The 12,195-nt window shown below is 29.6% G+C and overlaps 1 protein-coding gene across 1 annotated transcript; it reads left to right on the top strand.

The window, feature by feature from the left end:
- The first annotated feature begins 533 nt into the window (after positions 1-533).
- Positions 534-3,001, top strand: LOC109794519 (transcription factor MYB113). The gene is made up of 3 exons (XM_020353963.3): positions 534-1,048; positions 1,459-1,588; positions 1,965-3,001. The coding sequence occupies exons 1-3, from the start codon at positions 949-951 to the stop codon at positions 2,407-2,409; spliced, it is 675 nt and encodes a 224-aa protein (XP_020209552.1). The 5' UTR covers positions 534-948; the 3' UTR covers positions 2,410-3,001.
- The last annotated feature ends 9,194 nt before the right edge of the window (positions 3,002-12,195 follow it).

Here is a 12,195-nt window from a genome sequence, read left to right on the forward strand (position 1 = left end):
ATAAGTGTAGTAAATGAAAGAGTATAGTAGTAATTTTACAAAATTAATATTTGTTGTAAACGATGCAACATAATACTAATATTTTAAATTATTAATAAAGTATAAAAGAAAATAAATTAATGATAGATTGAAAAATTAAAATAAAACTTATTTTTAAACCTAAATCCAAGGTATATTTTAAAACAATCACATTCTAGTAAATAATTTGTGAAATTACCCCACAATAGTCAAAAAAGTCTAACTAGTCCTTCTCTAATATGCCTTTGTCTTTATCTCGGAATCTATGCATGCATGGACCGCAACTTTACATTTGCCCAAGCAACCTACTAGAGCTTCCCAAGCCATAATAAAGTCTATCGAAAACTTATTGATGGATAGTCACTCTTGTTTGGTGCAATGCTATACGGTACAATGTTACGGCCATGGTTCTCCATCAATTCCTCTCTTACTAAAAGGGTAGATGAAAACATAAGAAAAAAACTTTTAGGAGAAATCATTAAGATGGACCATGCTCTCTTTTCATTTAAAATTTGGTTTATGTTAGTGCCTAGTGGGGTGTTTGATCCATGTTATTAATTATAAGAGTGTCCTAATCCAAATGAGATGACAAATGAACTAAGGATACATATGGGGTGGTTTGGCTTTGAATAGGAATTAGATAAGCTTCTGTTGTGAGTACAGGTTTTGATTTTTCAAAGATCAGGACCACCATCATATACTTATGATGTCTATATAAAAACATAGAGCTTGGCTTCAGAGTTTCAGAAAGAGCCCTGGACCATTTACTATGATTTTGAGGCACAAAATTGCATATTGCTATTGCCTTGCTGGCTTGTTTGGTACATCGTACGTCGGGATACAAAGTGTGTATGTGCACATACATATATATAAAAGAAGTTGCTAGTGGATTTGAGAGAGTGAGGTAGTGGTCTTAGAGTTTGAGAAGAGATGGGTGGTGTTGCATGGACAGAAGAAGAAGATCACTTGCTCAAGAAATGCATACAACAATATGGAGAAGGAAAGTGGCATCGTGTTCCTTTACTGGCTGGTAAACTGAATTCAATTCAATCCCTTTTTCTTTTTTTTTTTCTTCTTCTTCTTACTGTGTCAGTTGTAAGCAAAAGAAATGCTCTACACTTCAATGGTAAGTTAAAAGGTGATAATTTATTAACAGTGAAATGGTTTGTTCAAGATTGGTAATTGGTTATGACTTGTGAGATTTATGTATCAAACCAATGCAATCATGGAGAAGAATCATTATCCACAAGAATAACAAAATTTATAGAGTAAGACTTAGGAACAACTCATTAATTTTTGAATTTGAAGAGTAATTGATTGTGATTATTTGTTTTTGAGTTTGACACAGAAACATAGTGATCAGTGAAATTTCCAAAAACATAATACTCCTATTTACAATTCTTTTTCCACTGACTGAATCTTAATATTGGTGGGTTGAAGGTTTAAACAGGTGCCGAAAGAGTTGTAGGCTAAGATGGCTGAACTATCTTCGTCCTAACATCAAGAGAGGAAATTTTGCGGAGGAAGAAGTGGAGATGATAATCAAACTCCACAAATTATTAGGCAACAGGTTAACTTAGATGATGTAGTCTTTCTTTTGGTATTTTTCATTGTGTGTTAGTCACTAACTAGGAGTGGGATATCAACAATAGCTCAGATTTTAAATTGTATTCACAGTCACAGATTTTTCTCGTTCTTTGATATTGTAGAAAATTATAGACAAATACGATCAATATAGTCATTACAAACACTCCAAAATCTTTGATGTTGAACTCTTCTTTAAACTTTAATGATAACATTATATGCTTTGTAGAATATATCTTAATATACCCATGTTTTATGGTTTTTATAGGTAATCATAAAGTAATAAAAGAATGTAACATATTAATCATCATAAAAAGGACATGAAAGATAAAAGTTTAAGGCATGTGCTACTTTCTTTTCAGGTGGTCATTGATTGCAGGAAGGCTACCAGGAAGGACTGCCAATGATGTGAAAAACTATTGGAACTGTCATCTGAGTAAAAAACTAAATGTTCTCGAAGCTGAAGATACACAATTAGCCAGAGATGCCCAAGTCATTAGGCCACAACCTAGAAACATTGGTTCAGGCTCAGGGAAAAGAAGGGACCAGGGACAGTCTCCATCCGAGAAAGGAGTTCAACAAGAGAGTAGCATGTCCTCACTAACATTTGATCTAGAAGGGCATAACCACATGCTTCAATCACAACAAGATAACATATATGCATGCTTGGACCAACAGGGCAGCATTATTAGTGAGTTGTCAATGGATTTTCAGTTAGAAGGATTTGAAGCAATGATGAATGGGGAGGGTAGTAGCAGCCAATGGGATTGGGGTGATTTGCTCTTGGACATGGATTTGTATAAGTGAGGTTTCTCCTTAGATTGCTATGGAGAAGGCAATGTTGGTCTCATACTTTGTGTATCAATATCAAAGTTAGGGGTTGCTTCCACAAACTTTTTCATAAAGCACTTAAAAGAGAGAGAGAAAAAAACTAAAAAAAATGAAATAAATATTTTTATAAATTAAAATTGACTTATGCATAAGTTAAAATTAAAATTTTTAAAAAGTTAAGAAAATTTTTATGAATTAACTTATGCATAAACTAATTTTAATTCATAAAAAATTTATTTCATTTTTTAATTTTATTTCCATATAAGTACTTATGAAAAGAATTTATCCACCCAAAGTCTAAGAGTTTTGATGAAAATGGGAGCTAAATTGGTTATGTATCATGATTATGTCATCATTATAAAATCTAACTGCTTTTGATATTTTGACTTTTGTAGATGGTCCATCTTGTTACCATGAATCATTCATAAAATCATCTTCCATAGAAATAAGGTTGTCCATTTAGTCCATCCTAAGTGGTTAGTGGTATGCATATGGCTTTAGAGAAGCCACAGACTATCAAACATCACTTTTTTATTTAATTTATGCATTGTTAAATACTCTTTTTTCACACTTTGGTTTACCCTATACTCTTCTTTAATGCATCATTTCTTAGCCTATTTCTTTCTCTTTCAACTTAAACAATAAAAATAATGATTATATTAACGAGTACATTAAAGATATTAACTAAAAAATATTAAATATTTTTAATTGAAAATTATAGTACGTACAAATACATTAATAACATCGAATATTATATTTTATATTTTTTTATTAGATACAAATAGCAATTTTGTTAACTACAATAATAGGACTAGCCCCTGCATCTATAAGAAGATAAAACATCCATTACATTAGTAAAGTTAAATAACAGTATTAGATATCTCAAAAAAGTTCTGAATATTTTTATAATGAACAATAAATAAGAAAAATGATCAACTGTTTATAATAGTTAGCACCCTACTATTCAGCTATGCCATACATTGCTGCAATTTCTAGGAAATAACGAATGTTTAATTAAAAGGCCAGTTGTTTTGATTTAAAATATATATTTAAAAAATGGATTAAATATATTTTTAGTCTTTCAAATTTAAGATAAATTTATTTTTATCCCTCAAATTTAAAATTATTTTTTTAGTCATTGTAATTTTTAAAAATTTGTTTTATTAATATCTCAAATTAATAATAACATATTTAAAAATGATAGATATTTAAGACAGTTATATAAAATTTGTTGGATTTAATGTGATATATTCACTAATAAAGACATTAGTAGGTAAATTTTATGCGATAATATTTAACAAATTTACAAACAAAATTCAAGTGTAAGGACTAAAACGACGTATTTGAAAATTATAGGGACAAAAAAACCAATTTTAGATTTAAGAGACTAAAAAATTTTATTTCAATTTAAAGGACTACAAATATATTTATACCTTAAAAATATTTAATATGTAAATATTAACATTAGTTAAGTTTAATACATGATTGAATTCTTTATTTCACTTCCCTCATAAATTATTTAGCATTTGTCTAACGACAATAAGTTTTATGTTATCATCTGATTATCACTTCATTGATTTATGTCAACTATCAATATGTTACAATAATAATTAATATGTTACATTAACGGTCAACATATTACATTAGTGGTTAACCAATGTTAAATGATTAATTAATAATGTGATAAAATGTGCAAAATTTTAAAAGTTGAGTAATAAAATATGTAAATTAAAAAATTCATAAAATCATAAAATATAAATGAAAAGTGTGCAATTAAATATATTAAAAATACTTATATTCTCAATGCATTGTATTTTCAACTAATTCTATTTTTCGAATTATGGGTCAGACTAAATCTTATAAAATTAACTTGTAAGGTGAGTATTGTTCCACTTGCATACACAAACTTAGTGATTTAACTAATTAATTTGTAATCTTCAACACACTCTTCTACACCAAAGACTATAGATATTGAGTGAGTGGTCTGATAGTAGGTAATCTGATAAGACCGACAACATTCATTAGAATTATCGCAACTTGAATCACATCAGGAATGACAAAAAAAAATATTTTTAATGAATTCGTCACTGATATTTTATTTTGAAGAAAAAAGCATCGAAAAACCCTTTAGAAAATGTGGTCTTTGAAATCAGTTAGACTCGAAACTAGAGCTGTCAAAACGGACTATCCGGCCTGGCCTGGCCCGGCCCACCACGGGTTGGTCATTTGGTGAGCCAACCCAACCCGGCTCATTTATCAGTAAGCTCAAAAAAATCGAATCCGGCCCGGCTCACCACGGGTTGGTGGGTTAAACAGGTTGGCTCACCTTTAAAAAAATAATTTTTTTTCATTTTTGTTTTCTTAATATACAACTAAAGCCCAAAAATTTAAACTTATTTTAAAAATCTGAGATTCTTAATTAAGACATCCATAAATGAATCATTCATCCCAAACATTAAATGATAATTTTAAATACAATCAATCAAATCTAAATAATCTCAAATAGATAAATATAATCCAAAATCATCTTAAACTTCAAATATAATCCAAAATCATCTTAAATTTCAAATACAATCCAAAATTATAAAAATTACAAATCACAATCCAACATTAAATCATTATTGTCTCATGTTGGACTGCACCATGGCCCAATAATTATTGTATTTTTTTTAAAAAAAAGTTTAATCACGGGTTGGTGGGCCAGCACGGCTCACCACGGGTTCAACCCGGGTGAGTCGGGTTGTTAGTGAGCCGGGTTCAAATTTGACCCGTATTGAAATTTTCAAATTTTTTTCAACCCAACTCGGTTCGAACCCGTGGTGAGCAGGGTTGGTTCACCGGGCCAAGCCCATTTTGACCGCTCTACTCGAAACTCAATTACATGTAAAAAAGATATTAACACCTTACAACGTCTGTATATTAAAAATAATACTTTTAATTAATTGCACAAAATTATATAACTTTACAAATATTTATTTTACCCTAAGAAATATTTTTTGATCCTTTAATTAAAAATATATATGTAAAATAGGTTTCTTTTTGTATTTTTATTTAAAAAAAAACTTGGATAAAAATTTAAGCTAGCAAATAGCTAGTCATTAAATTCTAAAATTTGATAACATTAAAGATAGAATTTTTTATTCAAATAATATTATCAATAATAATTATTGTTGATTTTTCATAAAAAAAAAAACTTTTATTTTAACCTATGCATAAAAGTTTATAATAGTATATGATTATTCTATAAATTTTTATGATTTATGATATTAAAAATAGAAGTGCTACTCAATTAATATTAGAAATTATTGCATGAGTTAAGATAAATATTCGATTTAAGACTCCAAATATCAGATCTTATATATTAGAAACCCGAAAATTCAAGTTTTATTCCACTTTCAAAAGAAGAAAAAAACAAAAAAACAACAAAGAAATAAAACCATCAACTTTTTACATCATGTGACCCACAAACCATATCAATTTTAAATATTATTATTTATTATTTTATCGCTTAGAAATAATAAAAATAAAATAAAGGAAAAAGAAGCTACGCGTACATGATCAAAATTCACAAATATGCATCTTCCTTTTTCTTATTATAACACAAGATAAGAAAGATCTCAATTTTAAACATGTCATTCTTATCTAGAAAAGTAAAACAATATTATTGACATACTCATCAACATGGCGAAACAATAAAATAAATAAAAGAAAGGATAAAAAAAATTAAAACTTTAAGAAAAGACCTTGAAATCCAACAATGACATCGAGAACAACACTTGTTTGAAGGGGCGTTGCATCAATGAAGTCCAATGTTATGGTGACTATGTAATTGTATGGAACAAAATTTGCTCAATGATTTTCCCAAAGCTGATTTACTGTAGGAATACATAAATGTTTGAAAGCAAATGATTAATCACTTAGAGTAAAATGTGCTTAGTACGTATCATTTTAAGGAAAATAGGTAAAATCCACCCCTTTTACTGGAATTGTATGTCTCATTTTATAGTAGAATTGGTTCCCAACCAAATTCATAACTTTATTTCATAACTTCCTTTTTTTAGTTACTATGTAGCTGGTATATCCTTAGAAAAAGTCTTCACATAAATTATTCTCATTTATTAATTTTAAGATTTAATCTCTCAATTAAATAAAATTGATTATTTATAAGTAGAGATGAGAATAAATTAGACTAGATTAGATTTTGAATATATAAGTTGAGTCTGTTCTACAAAATTAAAGTTTAAGCTAGAATAAAATTAAAGTTTAAGCTGGACTTATTATCTATTATAGACTTTTTTTTATAGATCTGACTTAATTTTTTTAAAGTTTGATTAGATCAGATTATATTTTTAAAAAGGTTAAGTTATAAATTCTTATTTTAAATTTGATTTATTTTCATCTTATTCATCATAATAAACACTATTATTATATTTAAAATATAGAGTATCAACTTAATTCATTTATATAAAATTAGTTTGTAAGATAATTATTTAGAAGTTTTATCTCCGTGATTGGGTCAAGAAGGAATGTAAAAGCGTCGAAGTCAAATTTAGATACAGCAATAAACCCGGTTGTAAGCATGTACACATGGTTTGTAGGAGTAGCAGCAAGGACGCTAGAGACTAAAATTAGACTATGTTTGGCGTGAAGGTTTGACTTAAAGCTGTTTTTTGGGGATCATTCTGTTTCAGAAAATAGTGCTTAGAACAGTAGAAGAATTTTTTACTGATATAAAACTTTTTTTAAAAAATTTTACCAAAAAGGCATATGTACAACTTTATTTACACATCTAGAACTATTTACTGTACACACTCAGAATTTGGTTTCCGGGGAACCGAATTCTGAGCTTCAAATTTTTTTTTTTTTGTTTTTTATGCTCAGAATTCGGTTTCCGGGAAACCGAATTCTGAGTAGTTTTAAATATATATATTTTTTTTTTGGTTTAGGGTTCAATTTGTGCAAATCTAGGAAGTGAAACGGCCCGTTTCGAAAACAGAACGGGCCGTTCTGCTTGCACATGTAGAGTGGTATTTTTGAAAGTGGAACGGCCATTCTGCTTCCAGATACTTTTTTGGTAATTTTTTTAAAAAAAATTCTATATCAGTAAAAAATTCACAGTAGAAATCTGATGCTGGAGCAGGATCTGTATGTCATATAATCCTGGCCTCCACTTTATGAGAGAAATTAGGCATAGGATTCCCATTCTGTAGAGTTCCCTAGGGATGCTACTGTAATTTGCAGCCTAGTTTGTGGGGCATGTACCATAACTTTTTTTGGTAACACACTCACTCTCAGATCTGTTACCTTACATCTTTGAATTTCATTACTATGCTTTACATTTTTTTGCTTTCGAATAATGAGCTAGTACACTACCCAAAAATATATATTCAAAACCTTCTATGACCCTAATCTTATTATCTTAACCATTCATTCAAATATGCATATATCTAAAGGTCCAAAATATGCCTCTGCTTGCTACTCAATTTTCAACCATAATTAAGTATCACATCCCTCGTCCTAATTTCTTCCTAACAAAAGCAAGAATTTTAACATGATATTCGATGTAAAGCTTATAATGAGAAATATGTGATAAATAAAGGGATAATTTACATTTTACAATGTTTAGGAAAAAAGAATTTAATAAGCATGTATTGTTAGTATAGAAATTAGTTTTATAGTGTCAAAATATTTTAAGAGGGCTTAAATATAATTTTTTTCCTTAAAATTTATTATTATTTTTTATTTTTGATTCTTATAACTTTTTTGTTGTTTTATTTATGATATTTTATAATGTTTTAAATTAAAAATAGTTCTTATTATCAACTATCATTAAAAAAAAATTTATGTGACAAACAAAATATATATTAAATTTTTTATATTTTACTTCATTATACAACATAGATAAGCTGATTTTAAATTTGTTTAGAAAAAAATTAAAAATACATTTTACTACACCCAAATCCTCCCCCTTACATTTGTGATTCATCTTCAATCCAAATCCGAAATTGTAAATCCTAAACTATCCAATCTAAATTTCATTTCCCTTGACGAGGAGCTTCTCACAATCTATAATTTCGACAACGACTTTAATTTCATCCTCAACGACCATCACCTCTACGAGGTTACTATTAGTTGTCACCTTCACATCATGAAAAAGTTCAACCTCACACTCAGGTAGTCCCCCATCCTATAGGTGCTCATGTGCTACAAGAGCATCCATTACTTTGTTGATGTAACAATCAATGTTGCTTCCTCTAAGAATAAGAAGAATTGTGCCAGTTGGCTTAAAACCATTAAGACTGTTTCCATCTACCATGACTATCATAGTAACAACGAGCAGGACACTTCATCTTCATCGAAGGAAGTAGGCTTGTGGTCCAACTTCAACACTCTTGATAGCTAAGACATAATCTTCCATAATTAAAAGAGGGTGTGTCTTTAAAGAGTATGATTAAGTGATAAGTAAAATGCGTTTTAAAATTTTGTCTAAATCAATTTAGCTATATGGTAATAATAAAGTGAAATATAATATATATTTCGTTTGTCGGATAAATTTTTTTAATAGAATTTGACAATGGTGACTATTTTTTAAATATAAAAGACTTAAATGAAATAACAACAAAAAAATTACAAAGAATAAAAATGAAAAAAATGATAAATTACATGTAAAAAAATTATATTTAAATCTTATAAAAAAATTAAATCTTATAACCTCCCTTATAAATGCTTAATGACCACTAGGGATGACAAAATTACTTGTACTTACATATATCTGCAAATAAAATTTTTCACAGATAATAAATAGGTAGTTTAAATGGATACCCATGAATAACGGATATGAATAAAGCTGTCAAAATGGGTAACCTGGCCTGGCCCGACCCACCATGGGTTGAGCATTTGGTGGGCCAACCCAACCCGACTGATTTATTAATGAGCTCAAAAAAATTGAACCCAGTCCGGCCTACCACAGATTGGTGGGTTAAACGGGTTGGCTCACCTAATTTAAAAAAAATGTAATTTTTTTAAATGGTGGCTCGCGACTCGCTGTGCGCGATGAGCACGGTGGCTCTCGGTGTGCGGTGCGATGCAATGTGGCGCGGTGCAGTGTGGTGCGGTGCGATGCGGTGGCAGCTGGTGGCTGGTGCGGTGTGGTGTGGTGGCAGGAGCTATGTCCTGTGGCTGTGGCTCTAGTGTGGTGTTGTGCAGAGTGCAGAGTGTGGCAGACTAATGAGATGAGATGAGGGTGCGTCGTGTGTGTGAGAACTGAGAGTGAGAGTGCCAACTCTCAAACCCTAATTTGGCCCAATAAAGCATACCATTTTTTACGGGTTGGTGGGTCAGTCCGGCACCACGGGTGAGCCAGGTTCAAAATTGACCCGTACTGAAATTTTCAATTTTGTTTTGGCCCAACCCGGCTCGAACCCGTGATGGGTCGGGTTGACTCATCGGGCTGAATCCATTTTGACAGCTCTAGATATGAATATCTTTTTACTCATTCATAAACAGGATAGAATAAGTATGATGATATCCATATTTTTGAGTACCCGCTAAATAATATTACTTAAATATTTATATTTTTATCTTATATTTTTATATTATTTTTAATATTTCAAAATAAATTATCATTAATTACAAGTTCAAAAATTAAGATAAATTATTTATCTTTAATATTTTAATATATTTAATATCAATTATAAACTTAAAATTATTTATAATATTTTTTTATTAAATTTTAAATTTTTTTTTATAAATATTCATAAATATTTATAGATATCAATAAATATTTATAAAATACATAGATACCTACTTAATAAATATCCCTATATATATATATATATATATATATATATATATATATATATAACAAATAGGAAACAAGTTTTTATCCGAAGGAATTGATATGGATATCTTACTACCGCGCCATTGCCATCCGATATTGCCTACTCTAGTTATTATTTTATTGACCGATCAAATTAACAAATATAACAAACCTACTACGTAGTCGTAGGACTCAATCATTATATTCTATAAAACTCATGTCTACCTTTGATGACTATATTTTATTCAGAAATGATACATCCTCATAAAAAGTTATGGTTGAAAAATCCTTCAAATACTTAAAGCTTTAAAATAATAAAATTAAAAATATTTTATTTAAACTATTTTACGAATGTAAATAATTGAATAGTTCGAAATGGTACATTTGTTTCCGAATACATAACATTCTTCTATTTTATTATTCATTAAACACAATAACAAAAAATCATTTTTCAATAACACGACATAATCCAAATCACTGTATCTGCTTGTTTTGTTCATAACGGACGAGTGAAATTTTTATTGCAAAGAAAATAGAAATGACCGATAAATCATTTTTAAAAGATTTAAATATGATTTTCATTTATGTAATTTATCACTTTTTTTTACTTATAATCTTTATATTTTTTTAATTTCATATTTAACCTTTCATAATATTTCAAAAATAGTCTTCATTGTCAATTTCTATTAAAAAAAATTTGTGGTAAATGCCTCATATTTATAATATTGTAATTCACCTTTGTCAAATAAATTGATTTTAGTTTTTTTAGATAAAATTTTAAAATGCACTTTGTTGTTATCACTTTATCATACTCTTCATGTACACCCTTTTTAAAATATGGAACATTGTGTCTTTGTTGTCATCGGTAGCAAAGTTGGACCATCAATTTCTCATGTTCGATGAGGTATCTTGTTTGTCATTGTTGTGGAAATCGTGGTAGGTAGTGAAGATGCATGGTCTTGAGTGAACCGACCCAATTCTTCTTAGTCTTGGAGGAGGCGACATTGGTAATGGTACCAATGGAGTGGTAGACGCTCTTGCAGTGCATGAACTCTTGTACAATGATGGACAAGCAGAGCGTGAGATCAAATTCCTCCATAATGTGGTGGCTTAGTGATGACCTCGCAGAGGCGATGATCGTTAAGGACGAACTCTGTGTTGCTATAAATAGTGGGGATTATGAGAAACTACTCCTTATCGGGTATTAAGGTTTGGGTTGGTGATTTAGGGTTTCCAATGTTAAATTTAGATCAAAGAGGAGAAGCATGGCCACAACAATGAGGAAGAAGGTTTGGATGCAGTGAAATGTATTTGCAAATTTTGTCTAAAAAAATTTAAAATTAATTTACCTACAAAACGATAGTGAAATAGAATATAACAAATATCATATATATTCTAGTTTGTCATATAGAATTTTTTTTATAATGGTATTTGATAGTAAGAATTATCTTTAAAACATAAAAATTTAGTTAAATACCTAATTTGGTCCCTTATAATATTTTAAAGTTTCAATTTTTTGTTTTAATTTTTTGTTAAATTTAGTTCCACTTTAATTTTTTGTTTTAATTTGGTCCCTAATAATTTAAATTACTACAATGTCGGACCTTCCGTCCAAATTTCTTAAACGGAGTTAACTGTTGGCCACGTGGATGCCACGTAGATAGGTGGAAGCCAAATTTCTTTAATGCACCTAGAACTAGAACGGCCCGTTCTAAAACCAGAACAGGTCGTTCTGGTTGCACATGTTGTGTGTTAATTTTGCATCTAGAACGGTCTGTTCCAGATGCAAAATTAACACACCACAAGTGCAACTAGAACGGGCCATTCTGGTTTCAGAACGGGCCGTTCTAGTTCTAGAATGCCAAACAGAAACGGTTGTGAATTGTGCAAGGAAAAAAACTCCAAGGTACAAAATATTTCAAACACTGGATTTGGTAATATTG

This window comes from Cajanus cajan, chromosome 4 (assembly GCF_000230855.2).
Source record: "Cajanus cajan strain Asha chromosome 4, NIPB_CcT2T_4, whole genome shotgun sequence".
NCBI lineage: Eukaryota > Viridiplantae > Streptophyta > Magnoliopsida > Fabales > Fabaceae > Cajanus > Cajanus cajan.

Excerpts from the sequence above, each read along its gene's own strand:
- LOC109794519 (XM_020353963.3), top strand. The coding sequence starts at position 949 with ATGGGTGGTGTTGCATGGACAGAAGAAGAAGATCACTTGCTCAAGAAA. Across the intron at positions 1,049-1,458 it reads TCGTGTTCCTTTACTGGCTG|GTTTAAACAGGTGCCGAAAG; the intron begins GTAAACTGAATT and ends GGTGGGTTGAAG. Across the intron at positions 1,589-1,964 it reads CACAAATTATTAGGCAACAG|GTGGTCATTGATTGCAGGAA; the intron begins GTTAACTTAGAT and ends CTTTCTTTTCAG.